The 14,894-nt window shown below is 47.3% G+C and overlaps 1 protein-coding gene across 1 annotated transcript in view; it reads left to right on the forward strand.

Moving 5' to 3' along the window:
- The window catches only part of HKDC1 (hexokinase domain containing 1), a 51,074-nt gene that overhangs the window by 4,433 nt on the left and 31,747 nt on the right, over nt 1-14,894 (forward strand). The window contains exons 2-6 of the mRNA XM_043596514.1: nt 793-955; nt 8,066-8,214; nt 8,327-8,446; nt 13,665-13,760; nt 14,763-14,862. Of these exons, the coding sequence (XP_043452449.1) occupies nt 793-955; nt 8,066-8,214; nt 8,327-8,446; nt 13,665-13,760; nt 14,763-14,862 (628 nt within the window). The remainder of the gene's footprint in view (nt 1-792; nt 956-8,065; nt 8,215-8,326; nt 8,447-13,664; nt 13,761-14,762; nt 14,863-14,894) is intronic.

Here is a 14,894-nt window from a genome sequence, read left to right on the forward strand (position 1 = left end):
CATCTTGGGGCGCCCGGGGGGCTCAGTCGGTTGAGTGTCCGACTTCGGCTCAGGTCATGATCTCGCGGTTCGTGAGTTTGAGCCCCGCGGCGGGCTCTGGGCTGACGGCTCGGAGCCTGGAGCCTGCTTCGGATTCTGTGTCTCTCTCTCTCTCTGCCCCTCCGCTGCTTATGCCCTGTCTCTCTCTGCCTCTCAAAAATAAAGAAACATAATAAAAAAAATTTAAAAAGAAATTAAACTTCATCTTAATTAGAACAACCTCAGTTAAAAGCAGAATGACAATTTAAGGGACTAGAATTTAGATTGCAATTGGAAACTAAATTTAGCTGAGCTTCCTAGCAGCCCATTAACAAAAGGAAACAAGTTTTGATATATATTGTCATCATTGGAAGTGAAAACTTCCGTGCTTAGGAATTTACCTTTAAAACTATAGCTAGTCTTTTGTAGTGGAGAGGCAATGAGACAACGGTGCAGGCCCTGGGCTAGGAATTAGAAACCCTGAATCCTTTGTACCTTTTGCCCCTCTATTGTCCCATCAGAAAAATGGAAGAATCCTTTCTTCCTCAGAGCTCGCCCTTCGGAGGAATAAATTCCTACCTCCCAGCCTTCCAATCCATTCTGTTCTTCCAATTCCCCACTTCGTCTCCAAGATGTGAGGGGTCAGGCAAGGAACTTTTGGGAATTGACATCATGACTGTCGATGTCCCCAGAGTCAGAAATGCAGCTTCGTGATGGGAGTGGAGGACAAGCACCCCTAACAGGCAACGCTGGTCACCCTGGTGTCTGTTCCAGGTGGACAGATTCCTGTATCACATGCGGCTCTCCGATGAGACCCTTTTGGACATCATGGCTCGGTTCCAGGCTGAAATGCAGAAGGGCCTGGGGAAGGACACCAACCCCACAGCCTCCGTGAAGATGCTGCCCACCTTTGTCAGGGCCATTCCCGATGGCTCAGGTGAGTGGGGCTGGGGGCTGCCAGGGACCCTGATCTCCCTGCTTTCTCCCTGGCTGATGGGTACCTGTCCCCTGGCTTATCTCTCCAGCCCTCTGTGCACATTCCTCTCCAACTCTCTATGCTTCAGTCTAGTCAGTACCAAAAGTTTTGAACCAAAGTTCAAATGTACCCGGCTTTTTCTCCGCTCACCTTGGCCCCACACATTTTGTTTATTCACTTGCTGGGGCATCCAACATTCTTCCTCTCGTGAACATCAACCTGGCTCTTCAGTCCCAGGGTAGCGGTCACTGCCTCCATCTAGGAAGCATTCCCATGCCGGGTCTCCCTACTGGGCCAGCGCTCCCTGAGGGCAGGGTCTGTTTCTTCTTCACCACAGTGTTCTGAGCACCTAGCGAAGTGCCTGATGCACACTAGGCCCTGAAATATTTGTTGAATGGATAATAAGTGGTGTTTCATGCCTAGGTATCTAGATTCTAGGCCCAAGGTGGTAAGTAATGGAAGATAAGGTGATGCAGTGGGAGGAAGAATAAATGACAGTTCAAGAAACCTGGGTTCTAGGCCCATTTCTTGGTGACCTTTGGCCAAACGTTTAGCCTTAGTTTCTTTATCTGTAAAATGAGAGAGTTGGCCTCTGTATTTGTTTTCTGTTTTCTGCTATAATAAGTTACCACAAACGTAGCAGCTTAAAACCCACCCAAAATTTATTCTCTTACAGCTCTGAAGGTCAGAAGTCTGAACTAGGTCCCACTGGGCTATAATCAGGCTGTCAGCAGGGCCACGTTCCTTCTGGAAGCTCTGGGGTAGAATCTCTTTCCTTGCATTTTCCGCCTGCATTCCATGGCTCATGCCCCTTTTTATCTCCAAACCAGCTGAGGAGCATCTTTAAATCTCTCTCTGACTCTGATCCTTCTGCTTCTCTCTTCCACATTTAAAGACCTTGTGATTACACATTAGGCACACTCAGATAATCCAGGATAATCTTCCAAAATCACGGCCAACCCATGAACAGTTTTAATCCCATCTGTAACCTTAATTTTCCCTTGCCATGTAACTAACATATATACAGATCTGGGGATAAGGATGTGGACATCTTTTTTTTTTTTTTTTTTTTTTTTAATTTTGGGAGAGAGAGAGAATGAGCATGAGCATGAGCCTGAGGCAGGGCTTCATACCACAACCCTGGGATCATGACCTGAGCCGAAATCAAAAGTCAGATGCTCAACCGACTGAGCCACCCAGGCATCCCAGGATGTGGACATCCTTGGGGAACTATTGCTTTGCTGACCGTAGCCTAGAGGTCTCTAGAGGGAATCCACAAGTTTCCATCCACCTCCTCCCTTCTCAGCCTCTGGGCAAAGCCACAGGAGGGACAGGAACTGGTGTCTACCAGGCACCCTCTGTGGTCAGGGGCGTTACTGTCCCTTAAGAACCCTGAGTTGTAACTGTTTTGCCCAGGTCAGATGAGAACACTGAGGACCAAGGAGCTCCCCCAGTGGCAGTGTCCCAGTGCTCCCACCAAGCTCCAGCGAGGGCTTTGGGGCCCTTGAAGGAGCAGGGACTGAAGTTTAGGAAACTCCCAGGGGCTTTGATTGGATTAGCCGGGTTCTGGGCCCCTGTGGGCCAATGACTGGGTCAAGGTAGTTTCTGCTATTCGAGAGTTCTCCGGGAACTGTGATGTGAAAGTCCTATTCCCTCAGTGGTGGGTGGGTGACATGGTGGACAATTACTCACCCTGGAGGGACATAAGCTTTGGAGAGAGACAGTCCTGTTTAAAAAAATCTGCTGAGTTCCAGATGCTGTTCTGTGAAAGTGCCTAGGGGACTGTGGTCCTCGAAGGGTCATCCAGGGCCATTCAGAGTAAGCATCTGAGTCATGGGTGTGTCTATGGCGGGAGGCACCAGGGTGAAGTCCTCCCAGCTTCCTGTGCTTTGGTTCTTCCTGCTGAGGTGTGTCCCCAGAAGCGAGGGAAAGTGACTTTGATGGTCTGGAGGCTGTGGGGATAGATGCGTCTTCCTGGCCCTGGCTATTTCAGGAAGGTTTGGAAGTGAAACTGACAAGTCTTAGAAACCCTCAAGCCCGGAGGTACCTCTCCTCAGAGCCTCTCATCATATAATAATTCTCACTGGTGATCCTGTTGCAGTGAGGTCTTGGGACCCAGAGTCCCTGGGGCCAAGTGGCCTTGGTAAGTCCCAGGACCACTGCACTCCTGTCTGCATCAGTAAAAGATCAGGGTTGTTAGGGTCTGATAAAGTCATGTGGAGGGAGTGCTTTAAAATCTCCCAAATATTGCCCCAAGTCTTGTGTGGCTCCTATGAGCTGGTGGTGTAATTTCATGGTTACTAACAAAAGCAAACAAATAAAATGCTACTAATCCACTGGGACCTCCATTTCTTTTTTTTTTTTTTTTATTAAAAAAAATTTTTTTTTCAATGTTTTTATTTATTTTTGGGACAGAGAGAGACAGAGCATGAATGGGGGAGGGGCAGAGAGAGAGGGAGACACAGAATCGGAAACAGGCTCCAGGCTCTGAGCCATCAGCCCAGAGCCCGACGCGGGGCTCGAACTCACGGACCGCGAGATCGTGACCTGGCTGAAGTCGGACGCTTAACCGACTGCGCCACCCAGGCGCCCCATGGGACCTCCATTTCAAAAATGTGTGCAGGTGCCAGAGAAATCCTGAGTTCACCTACTGTCTGTAATTCCCTTCCTTTTATCCAAACCTACCTGAGAGGGGGTAACTTGTTAGAGCTTAGCTCCCTCCCAGCCTTTCAGTGTGGGAGCTGCAAAACTGTTCTTACAAAGTGCCTTAAAAGCGTTAGCATTTGTGCCTGATCCTCTACCAGTCACGAGGGAAGGGGGACGGGAAGTGCCCATCACATGATTGTGACGGTGATTGTGATGCTGTAGGCCCGACTCCAGATGCTGCTACTGAGGGGGGAGACTTGAAGGGGAGCCCAGGGGGCCTGACGTAGTCAGCTGATATGCCCAGGGGGTTGTCCTAGAACAGGGGTCCCTTGCTTACCTGAGTATAAGACTCAGCTGCGGGGCGCTTGGGTGGCTCAGTCATTAAGCATTTGACTTCAGCTCAGGTCATGATCTCACAGTTCGTGAGCTCGAGTCCCACTCTGGGTGAGCATGAGCCCTGGGTGAGCCCCACTTTCTCTCTCTCTCTCTCTCTCTCTGCCCCTTTTTCACTTGTGCCCTCTCTTTCTCTCTCTCTCAAAACAAAAAACAAAAAGACTCCCCTGAAGCAGTTCCTAAATGTGGTGTGGTTTCTCAGGTCTCTTCCCCTGGAGATTCTGCATCTCCAGGAATCTACACATTCAGTCATCGTGCATCTGTGGGAACAGGAAGGAACAGGGGCATAAACCCTGGGAGTGGCTTAGGAGAAGGAAACCCTGGAGCCTCGGAAAGGTCACAGAATCTGCCTACAGAGGCGGATGGTCAAGGCAACCTCACTCTCTTGGGAGATCGTTATTTTTTTATTTTTTAAAAATTTTTATTGAGATATAATTAGCACAACATTGTATTAGTTTCAGGTGTACAACACGATTTGATGTTTGTATATATGGCAAAATGACCACCACAGTGAGTCTAACATTTGGCAACACATGTAGTGACAAATTTCTTTTTTTCTTCTGATAATGACTTTTAAGATCTACCCTCTTAGCAGTTTTCAAATACGCAACACAGTATTATTAACTCTAGTCACCATGTGGTACATTACGTCCCCACGATTGGACGGTCATGATAATCTTCATAATTGCTGTCGAGATCCCGACGGCCCCACTGCCGCTATTGCCTCTTCTTCTAGGTAGGTTCTCCCTCCCTCAGGTTCCAACGAGTCCTTTCTCTGGGGTCAAAGTCACAGAAGGGACCATGCCAGGTGGTTTCCATGAAATTGCATCTTGAGTCACTGGTGGAGCCAGGTGATTGCACACCGATAAGAGCACCGGTGTCCAGAGGAAGGGATGAATCCATGCTACGCTACACTGGGTTTTGCATATCACCTCCAACCCGAACCGCAGCACAGAAAGCTCCTCTGTTATTAAAATCCTCCAGTCTATTCTGACTGGTGCCGGAGGCGTTTTCCCCAAATCTCCATCAGAGCTCGGCACTCCCATGCTTCAAATCTTTCTGTGGCTCCCCCTCACCTTCTGGATAGAGCTCAAGCTCTTTGGGGTGGGGCAGTTTTTCCAGCTCTTTCCTAGTTTATCCCGAGACTACCTGCGAGCCTCATTTCTGTCACACCTCCCTCTTTCCGCAGAAGCAGACCCTCCCTTCCCTAGTGAGCTCATTCCTTGGCTCCGGGTTTCCTCCCTGGGACCTCCTCTGGCCGGCTGCCTGCCTCCCTCCCTCGCATTCTTCAGTACTCGGCTCCTTCCGTCTCCTCTGTGGCGTTCACTCCTGCCCTCCCTGTGCCTTCCTAGCACGTGGCATGTTATCTGGCACAGAGTCAGTGCTCAGTAAATGTTCATACAAGGATTGTGTGATCTTCCCTATTTCCTACTTCAGATAACATCTGCGAAAGCATCTCTTGTTTGGTACGTGATGAAGGCTAATAAAAATTGCACAGTATCAGGTCCCTGGATTCCCTTCATGAATAATAAATGACTCCAACAGGCTTCTTTGGGGCTGATCTAGGGAGATAAGAATCTTTCTGTCCAAATAATCTCCACAAAAACAAAAGATCCAGCTGGCTGGGTCTATAAATGACTAAGCCTGTGCACCTCTAACTGTGGTCCAGAGACCTGCAGCAGAGACCTGGGAACTTGTTTAGAAATATAAAGTCTCGGGGCGCCTGGGTGGCTCAGTCGGTTAAGCGTCTGGCTTCGGCTCAGGTCATGATCTCACGGTCCGTGAGTTCGAGCCCCGCGTCGGGCTCTGTGCTGACAGCTCGGAGCCTGGAGTCTGCTTTGGATTCTGTGTCTCCCTCTCTCTTTGACCCTCCCCCACTCACACTCTTTCTCTCTGTCTCTGTCTCTCTCAAAAATAAATAAACATTAAAAAAAAAAAAGAAAAATATAAAATCTCAGGGGTGCCTGGCTGGCTCAATCGAAAGAGCATGCGACTCTTGATTTCAGGGTCACGAGTTCAAGCCCCATGTTGGATGTAGTGATTACATCCATATGCACATACATACGTATATATACATACATTTTTTTAAAACCCACAAAATCTCTGACCCCACCTAAATTGAATCATGTAATCTGCATGTTAAAATTCTTGGGAGATTCCCATGCACACTGAAGTTTGCAGAGCACTGCTCAGGAGAGCCTGTCTCTAGCTCTTTGAGTGCCAGGAACGGAGAACCCAGGCAAGCCAGGTCAAGAAAGGAGGTCTGTTGTACAAAGACACAGAAAGCAAAAAGGAAGACACACAGGATCTCGTGAATCTGAGGGCAGGAACCGTGGTACACTTAAGCTGCAAGGGAACTAGGAGTCAGAATTTCCCTCCGTGGTTTCGGCCTACATACACAGGGCCACCTTGGCTCCTCAGCTGACCTCTGGTCTGGGGCATCTTCCACTTTGGTTTTTACCACCAACTAGCAATTTCTCACTGTGTTTTATTTCACGTTTCACAAGAAGTAAATCTGAATGGCCAGCTGGTCCCTATATCCATGCAGCCGTGTCTAGGGTCACACGGTACAAAATAAGGCCACTTGGGTGACCAGATTTGTGGTCATGGAGTTTCACTTACATGTGCCTTGGGTGTATGTATATCATGAAGCATGCCTAACCTGTAGCCACTTGTCAGGCACAGATAATTCTATACGAAGGCTTGTTGGTTCAAGAGTTTGTACACCTGCATTCCTATCCCACATCTGTGGCTGATGCAGACACTGGCAAGAGTCCTGGCAGAAATTCTGGCTGGATCCCGAGTTGAAGTCACCAAAGTGAACTGCCTCAACCTTTTTATTATTATTTATTATTTATTATTATTATTATTATTATTATTTATTATTCCCACCTTTTTATTAACAGCATCTGCCTTGTACTGGGCTGGGTCTGGCCCCAAATATGAAGATCCTTGGCCCCTTAAGGGCTATCATTTGGTCCCTGTCTTTTTTCCCTTCTAGAGTCTTTTCCCTCTGCCCATGAGATTGAGCCTTGTATGGGGCCGGTTTCTCTTCCCTGCATACCTCCCTGCCTTTTCCTTCTGCCTTACCAGCACTTTGCCCACTCTTGGAGTATCTGCTCTCAGCTTGGTTGTGGCATGATAGAATAGACTCCATCCTCAAGGTCCATTTCTTCTTTCTTTCTTTTCTTTCTTGTCTTTCCTTGTCTTGTCTTTTTTTTTTTTAATTTTTTTTTTCAACATTTATTTATTTTTGGGACAGAGAGAGACAGAGCATGAACGGGGGAGGGGCAGAGAGAGAGGGAGACACAGAATCGGAAACAGGCTCCAGGCTCTGAGCCATCAGCCCAGAGCCTGACGCGGGGCTCAAACTCACGAACCGCGAGATCATGACCTGAGCTGAAGTCAGACGCTTAACCGACTACGCCACCCAGCCGCCCCTGTCTTGTCTTGTCTTTTCTTATCTTTTCTTTTCTTCCTCCCTCCCTCCCTCCCTCTCTTCCTTCCTTCCTTCCTTCCTTCTTCTTTCCTTTCCTTTTCCTTTTCCTTTTCCTTTTCCTTTCCTTTTCTTTTCTTTCTTCCCGCAAGTCGGGGACAGAGAAAAAGTCTTAAGCAGGCTCCATGCTCAGCACAGAGCCTGACGCAGGGCTTGATCCCACGACCCTGGGATCATGATGTGAACTAAGATCAAGAGTCAAATGCTCAACCAACAGCCACGCAGGTGCCCCAAGGCCCATTTCTAATACCACCTGCCTCAAGTGGGTTTGCATTTGCCTCCACGTTTATGCCCTAACCCAGTGGGCGGGGCCTAGGCTGCAGAGTCTGGCAGGTTTGGGCCACACCCCAGCTCTGCCCCTTACTGGGAGGGCTCAGCTCATGGTTGTACTTCTAGAGTCTCAGCAAGTGGGTATGATGATACCTAGTTCATGGGGTGGTTGTGAGATTTAGTGACATTTATTACATGTCCAACTTCTAAAGCAGAGTTTGCCGTATAACAGACCTTCAATAAAAGATAAGTTTGTTTTTTAACAGAAAAAGGGGAGTTTCTTTCCCTGGACCTTGGAGGGTCCAAGTTTCGAGTCTTGAAGGTGCAGGTCTCTGAAGAGGGGAAAAGAAACGTCCAGATGGAGAGTCAGTTCTACCCAACACCCAATGAAATTATCCGAGGAAACGGCTCAGAGGTATTGGGGCAAGGGCTCTGTGAGGGGGGGGTGGGAGGGGGGAAGGCCTTGGCATCAAGTTTATAAGTGGCCATGCCTTAGCCCAGTGTTCTATGCTTTCTCTTCTCTGTAGCTGTTTGAATATGTAGCTGACTGTCTGGCAGATTTCATGAAGACCAAAGGGTTGAAGCATAAGAAATTGCCCCTTGGCCTAACCTTTTCTTTTCCCTGCAGACAGACTAAACTGGAAGAGGTAAGGTTCATGCCGGGGAGGGAAGAAGCTGTGTGGGATTTGGGGTTCGGGGCTGGAGAATGTGGGCAGGTTCAGGAGTCAGGCTGGGAACAGGAGGGGTCAGCAGGAGTTTTCTTGTTTTTTTCTTTTTCTTTTTCTTTTCCTTGTTTTTCACCATGAGGTGGAATTGTGAGGCAAAGAATTTGCAAATGTGGCCGCCTTGATTTTGCACTTGACATGGGCACAGCACACGACAACAGAATAGTTTTACCCTTTAGTTCTCAGACTTGGTTGCGTGGGAATCCCCTAGAGGGCTTGTTAGACACACATTGCCGAGCCCCACCTGAGAGTGTTTTAATTTGTGGGGACTTGGGTTTGGATTTCTTACAGCCTCTGGGGTGGGGGCCACACTTAGCACGGCTGACATAGCTGACTGGAATAGAGCAGGAAGGCTCACGGAGTCTCACCTCTCCAGTGAGCCCTCAGGAGGAGAATGCAGGTGGGGTCATTGGAGCGACAGTGTTGTCACTACCCCGCTGAGGTCTCAACTCTGTGCGACTCAGATGTTCAACTGATAAACAGGGAGAAGTCACACCCAACCTATGTAAATCTGCAAAAATAAATAGGGACCATATAAAAGGACAACGAGCTTTCTGGGGCCAGGGGGTCACAGTCAAGAGTCAGGTCTCCCCAGGCCACACCAGTCTGGGGTGGTGGCCCATGATCTCCTCCTGCATGTACTGGTCAGGACACCCAGCTGACAATTCATGGAGCACCTTGATATCACGGACGGCCTTGGGATGTGTTTGCTATTGCTGGCATGAGCCACTTTTCAGTGTGGAATAGCGGAAAAGGAATGGGTTTCATGTGCCACAGACTTGTCTTTGAATCATGGCTCAAAAGAAGCTGTGTCCCGCGGTCAAGTTACTTAACTTCTTGAGCCCTTTGTTTTCCCGTATGTAAAGTGGGGATAATAATAGCTACTTGCCAGGCTGAGGGGAAGCCTAGACAAAACCTCTGCGACGTGCCCAACACTGTGCCTGGTGCATCAATGGTAGCTGCAGGGTCACCACAATGATTATCCCCATGCAACTTGTCTCTTGGTGCTTCAGTACCTTGTCCCCCGGTTCAATAGATGTTTCTAGAGGGAAGGTGCTATTTTATATTATTCTTTTTCTCCACCCCCAGAATCTGTAGCACAGTGTCTTGTATTTAATAGCTGATTGTTAACTATCTGACAATTAAGAGTTTCAATCAATCATTTACTTGATTCCACTGAATGGGAACTTGCCATGATCAATCTATGCAGGGGATGGGCTGAGGTTCACATTTTTATTATTTTATAAAAACAGGGATTAGGGGCACCTGGGTGGCTCAGTCAGCTAAGCATCTGACTCTGGATTTTGGCCCAGGTCATGATCTCACCGTATGTGAGTTTGAGCCCCACATTGGGCTCTCCTCTGACAGTGCAGAGCATCCTTGGGATTCTCTCTCTTCCTCTCTCTCTGCCCCTTCCCCATTCACACATGCACACATGCACTCTCTCAAAATAAATAAATAAACTTAAAAAAAAAAGGATTAGAAAAAATTGGTATAAAGGCTTCAGGGGTGCTGGGTAGCTTAGTCAATTTATCTGACTTTTGATTTTGGTTCAGGTCATGATCCTAGGATCATGGGATCAAGCCCTGCATTGGGCTCCATGTGGAGCATAGAGCCTGTTTGGGATTTTGTCTCTCTCCCTTGCCCCTCTCCCCCACTTGTGTGCGCTCTCTCTTAAAAACAATTAAAATTAAAAAAATTAGGGGTGCCTGGGTGGCTCAGTCAGTTAAGCGCTTGACTTTGGCTTAGGTCATGATCTCGTGGTTCATGAGTTCAAGCCTGGTGTTGGGCTCTGTGCTGACAGCTCAGAGCCTGGAATCTGTGGATTCTGTGTCTCCCTCTCTCTCTCTGCTCCTCCCCAGCTTGCACTCTGTCTCTCTCTCAAAAATAAATAAACATTAAAAAGTTTTTTAAATCAAAAATTAAGATGGTTTCAGAGAATGTTAGAAGAGGCCAGTTGGAGTCTGGCTGTGAGGTGTCATCAGCTTTGTTGGCTGGAGGAGTAGAGGTCCCAGAGTCGGTAGAGGAAGGGGGAGGAGGAGTCGCTGGAAATTAGGCCTCCAGATTTGAGATCAGATTCACCAAATAGTTAAGCACCTTTTATTCGAGCTCAGAAAGGGAGACCCCAGGAAGAAGGAAGAGACTTCTCGAGCTCTGTTGGAGTTCATTTGAGTTTGAAAACCAAACTTGTATATTTTCTTGATAACTGGTGGTGAATGTATAATTTGTTTATCTGGGATTTTGGCATTTATCTAAGTCAAATCCCTGCCTGCATCTTTATATAATAATAATAATAATAATAATAATAATAATAATGGCACTGTACTTCAGATTTCGGCAGTGTATTTATACTGTGCTGAACTCTTTATGTGTATTACCTCATTAAATTCCCCAAGCAATCATATGAAGTAGCTATGATCATTTCATATGTGAGAAAAGCTGCAGCTCAGAGATGTTAAGAGACTTGCCCAAGGCCACACAGCCCAAGCTCACAAGCCCCCACCCACTCTTTCCAGAGACATAGCTCTAGAACTTTGTTTAAAATGGCAGCAGGTGCCTGGAAGCATTTTGACCCATTTTGTGTCATTTCCCCAGTAAGGATTTTCAGGTAACATTTAAACTTGGGAAGAGTGCTTGATTATATGGAGGAAAGGAAAACTGGTTTTTCTCATCAAAGTCTAGTTGAATACTTGTATTTTATAAAATTCCCGCCCCCCCCCCCCAAACTGCCTTTCAGTGAAGCCTAAAGAAAAGTAGAAAAACTTCAGGCACAGGAAATGCACTGGTAATAACTCAGTGTGGGCACAGCTATTTAATCATGGTTCTGCTGCAGACATAGGTTTTGTGGCATTAAAATAAGGGTGGGGGCTGACACACTGAGTGCAGAAGGAGGCGGGAAGGGAAAGCCTTCCTGAGAATGGGGTGGCCAGGGAGGCTTCTTTGTGAAACTAAAAAATGATTAAAGAAAATAAGAGCCTGGGAATAAGAGGGGCGGCCACTTTGCTGTGGTTGTTTTCTTTTGTTGTTTTTATTTTTTTTTAAATTTTTTTTTCAACGTTTTTATTTATTTTTGGGACAGAGAGAGACAGAGCATGAACGGGGGAGGGGCAGAGAGAGAGGGAGACACAGAATCGGAAACAGGCTCCAGGCTCCAGGCTCCGAGCCATCAGCCCAGAGCCCGACGCGGGTCTCGAACTCACGGACCTCGAGATCGTGACCTGGATGAAGTCAGACGCTTAACCGACTGCGCCACCCAGGCGCCCCTCTTTTGTTGTTTTTAAGTGAGGGAACAGAAAAGTCTTAGCTGGAGAGAAATTTGTTTGTGTATGTGTTTCTAATGATAAAATGGTAATACTTTTCAATGTAGAAGAGAGAGAGATGAGGGTAGGAATTGAAAAGTTTAAAGGAGAAAACAGAAGTCACCTCTAATCCCAACTCTCAGAGATACCCCCGCTACTTGAATGGTTGGTTTCCCTTCCAGCCATGTCTATTTTCAACACTGATGTTATTGCCGTATGCATAGTTTTAGAAAATATAATTGTATGTACCTTTTTTCCACTTAACTATATATCACAAGCATTTATTCCCCACACCTCCGTACGCCGTGCCCTCAATAAGTCCCACATGTCTCCAGTACACTTTTTGGGGGGGACGCCACCCTAGTCTTTTATTCTATCGCATGAAGCAAGGCTGTTCCCGTAACCAGTGACGGCAGAAGTTAGGGAGAGCTGCCACTAGGTGACGCTGTGGTGCAGGGGAAAAGACCTGGTGGCCGCTCAGGATTCGGACAACCGCATTCCAGTTGGACCCTTCGCTCACTGTGCTATCTCTAGAGCACTTTCCTTCCCCTCTAAAAAATCCCAGCTTCTTTATCCATAAACTGAAGGGATTGTGAGGGTGTGGTCGGGGAGTTTATGAATTTTGGCTCAGCTGCTTTTGACTGCGGGCAAATCACTTGTCTCCAAAATTCTCTTCTAAGTCTAAAACATTCTGATTATTTGCTATTTTACAAAACTCTTGGGAAACAACAATTTTGTAAACAAGGTTCTATCTTGGGGGCACCTGAGTGTCTCAGTCAGTTGAGCATCCGACTTCGGCTCAGGTCATGATCTCACGTTCAGTTTGTGAGTTTGAGCCCCACATCTGGCTCACTGCTTGCCAGGGAGGAGTCCGCTGGAGATCCTCTGTTCCCATCTTTCTGCTCCTCTCCCACTCAAGCTCTCTCTCAAAAATAAATAAACACTAAAAATATCTATCTATTTTAATTTTTAAGTAATCTCTACACCCAACATGGGGCTTGAACTCATGACCCTGACTGAGATCAAGAGTTGCACGCTCTACCAGCTGAGCCAGTGAGGTGCTCTGGGAAACACCAATTTATTTTATTTTATTTTATTTTATTTTCAACGTTTATTTATTTTTGGGACAGAGAGAGACAGAGCATGAATGGGGGAGGGGCAGAGAGAGAGGGAGACACAGAATCGGAAGCAGGCTCCAGGCTCTGAGCCATCAGCCCAGAGCCCGATGCGGGGCTCGAACTCCCAGACCACAAGATCGTGACCTGGCTGAAGTCGGACGCTTAACCGACTGCGCCACCCAGGCGCCCCAAGGGAAACACCAATTTTAAGCAACTAATTGATCATGCAAATAGAGAACCATTTTCTAAGTTGAAATTAAGTTCCCAAAGGAGTCCTGCCAGGTAACACCATGCCGGTTCTGTTTCATGGACCTGGCAGACCACATATTCTGCACACACAATGTGTATCTACCATATGCCAGGCCTTTCCCTCAGAGCATTCCTGGGGCAGAGGCAGGATATGACGTTTCTCCACTTCACAGATGAGTAAACTGAGGCTCGGAGGGGTTAAATGACTTGTCTAATATCTTGTGAGTCCAAGTGTTCTGACTCCTCAGCAGTTGTTCTTTCTGCCACGGTGTGTGCTATTTCAAACTGCTCACATGAAATAAAGATGTTTAGATTATTAGGAAAACCCTCCGAAGGAATGCTGAAAGAATTGGGGGGGGTTCAGCTAAAAGAAGAGAAAGCCATGGGGCTGCACTTTATGCATGAAATGTCTGCCACTGGTTTTCAGAACTGAGCACCTTCTTCATTTTCACTGGCTCTGAAATCTTCTCCCAGGGCATCCTGCTTTCATGGACGAAGAAGTTTAAGGCACGTGGAGTTCAAGACACTGATGTGGTGGATTGTCTGGCCAAAGCTATAAAAAAACACAAGGTGAGGAATTCACCAGTCCCAGCCCAGTTCTCTTGAGGTGGGGTCTCCTACTCTGCCTGCCCCAGAGGGAGGATCAGAGATGGGATTGATCTTAGGGAAGGTCTCCCTGTAGATGTGACCAATTGTGACCAGTTTGGATGAGCCCATTGGTGAGCCTTGGTTCCAATTGCTGTTGGAAGGTGGCACAGCCCCCTCAGAGGGTCTTGGTTAGGCCCTATGCATGTGTGATGCTCTAGCCCCACCTTTCCTCTCTGAGCTTAAAAGACTGCTTTCTTTCCAGTCTGGCTGTCTCTTCTGTTTTCCACTGTTCATGGGCTATCTTTATTCGTTGAGTAAATTTTATAATAATCTAAATACCTGAAGACATGCTCCTTGCTGAGCCGAAAAGCATACAAATAAACCCAAATTATTTGTTATCCTGACAACGAGGAATATTTTAATGTATACCCTTCCAGTCTTTTTTCTCTTTAAACATGCAGTCACAATCTCTTGTATCTTGTGTTTTTCTCTTATTGTTTCGTTTTACATTAAAATGTCCCCCCAAACCTTGGGGGAACCATAAGGTAATAACCCAAGTTGACCTGCCAACATGGGAAACCCAGATGGGATGTCCCTAGTGCTGCCCACAGAGAGGACTTGGCTGAGGCTGGTTAAGCTGTCCCCGTGGGGGAGGACTTGGGTCCCAGAATAAATATGCTTTCTTTGGTGTTTCTCAGATCAAGACTGCAGTCCTGGTGGTCTGTCACTCATATTTCATTGCATGGAGACCTTCACCCATAAGGCAGGAGCATGGGTTCCACTCTTTAGCTCCCGACTGCCATTCCTCTTTTCTAGATCCCGGAACCTTGATAGAGGCCTTGTTTCTTCCAGGCAGGCCCAGCAGGCAGGGTCTAGTAATTGTCTCAGTCACCTTCACCACTTTTGCTTCCTCTGTGGGGAAAGATAAAGGGATAATGCCTCCTTCTCATCCACTGATGTCCTTTGGGACTTGTGTTCAAGCAGGACATAGACGTGGACATCCTGGCCTTGGTCAATGACACCGTGGGGACCATGATGACGTGCGCCTATGATGATCCCTACTGTGAAGTTGGTGTCATCATTGGTAACTCAATTTGACTTGATTCTCCGGGTTGG

The sequence above is a fragment of the Prionailurus bengalensis genome, chromosome D2 (assembly GCF_016509475.1).
Source record: "Prionailurus bengalensis isolate Pbe53 chromosome D2, Fcat_Pben_1.1_paternal_pri, whole genome shotgun sequence".
Classification (NCBI taxonomy): domain Eukaryota; kingdom Metazoa; phylum Chordata; class Mammalia; order Carnivora; family Felidae; genus Prionailurus; species Prionailurus bengalensis.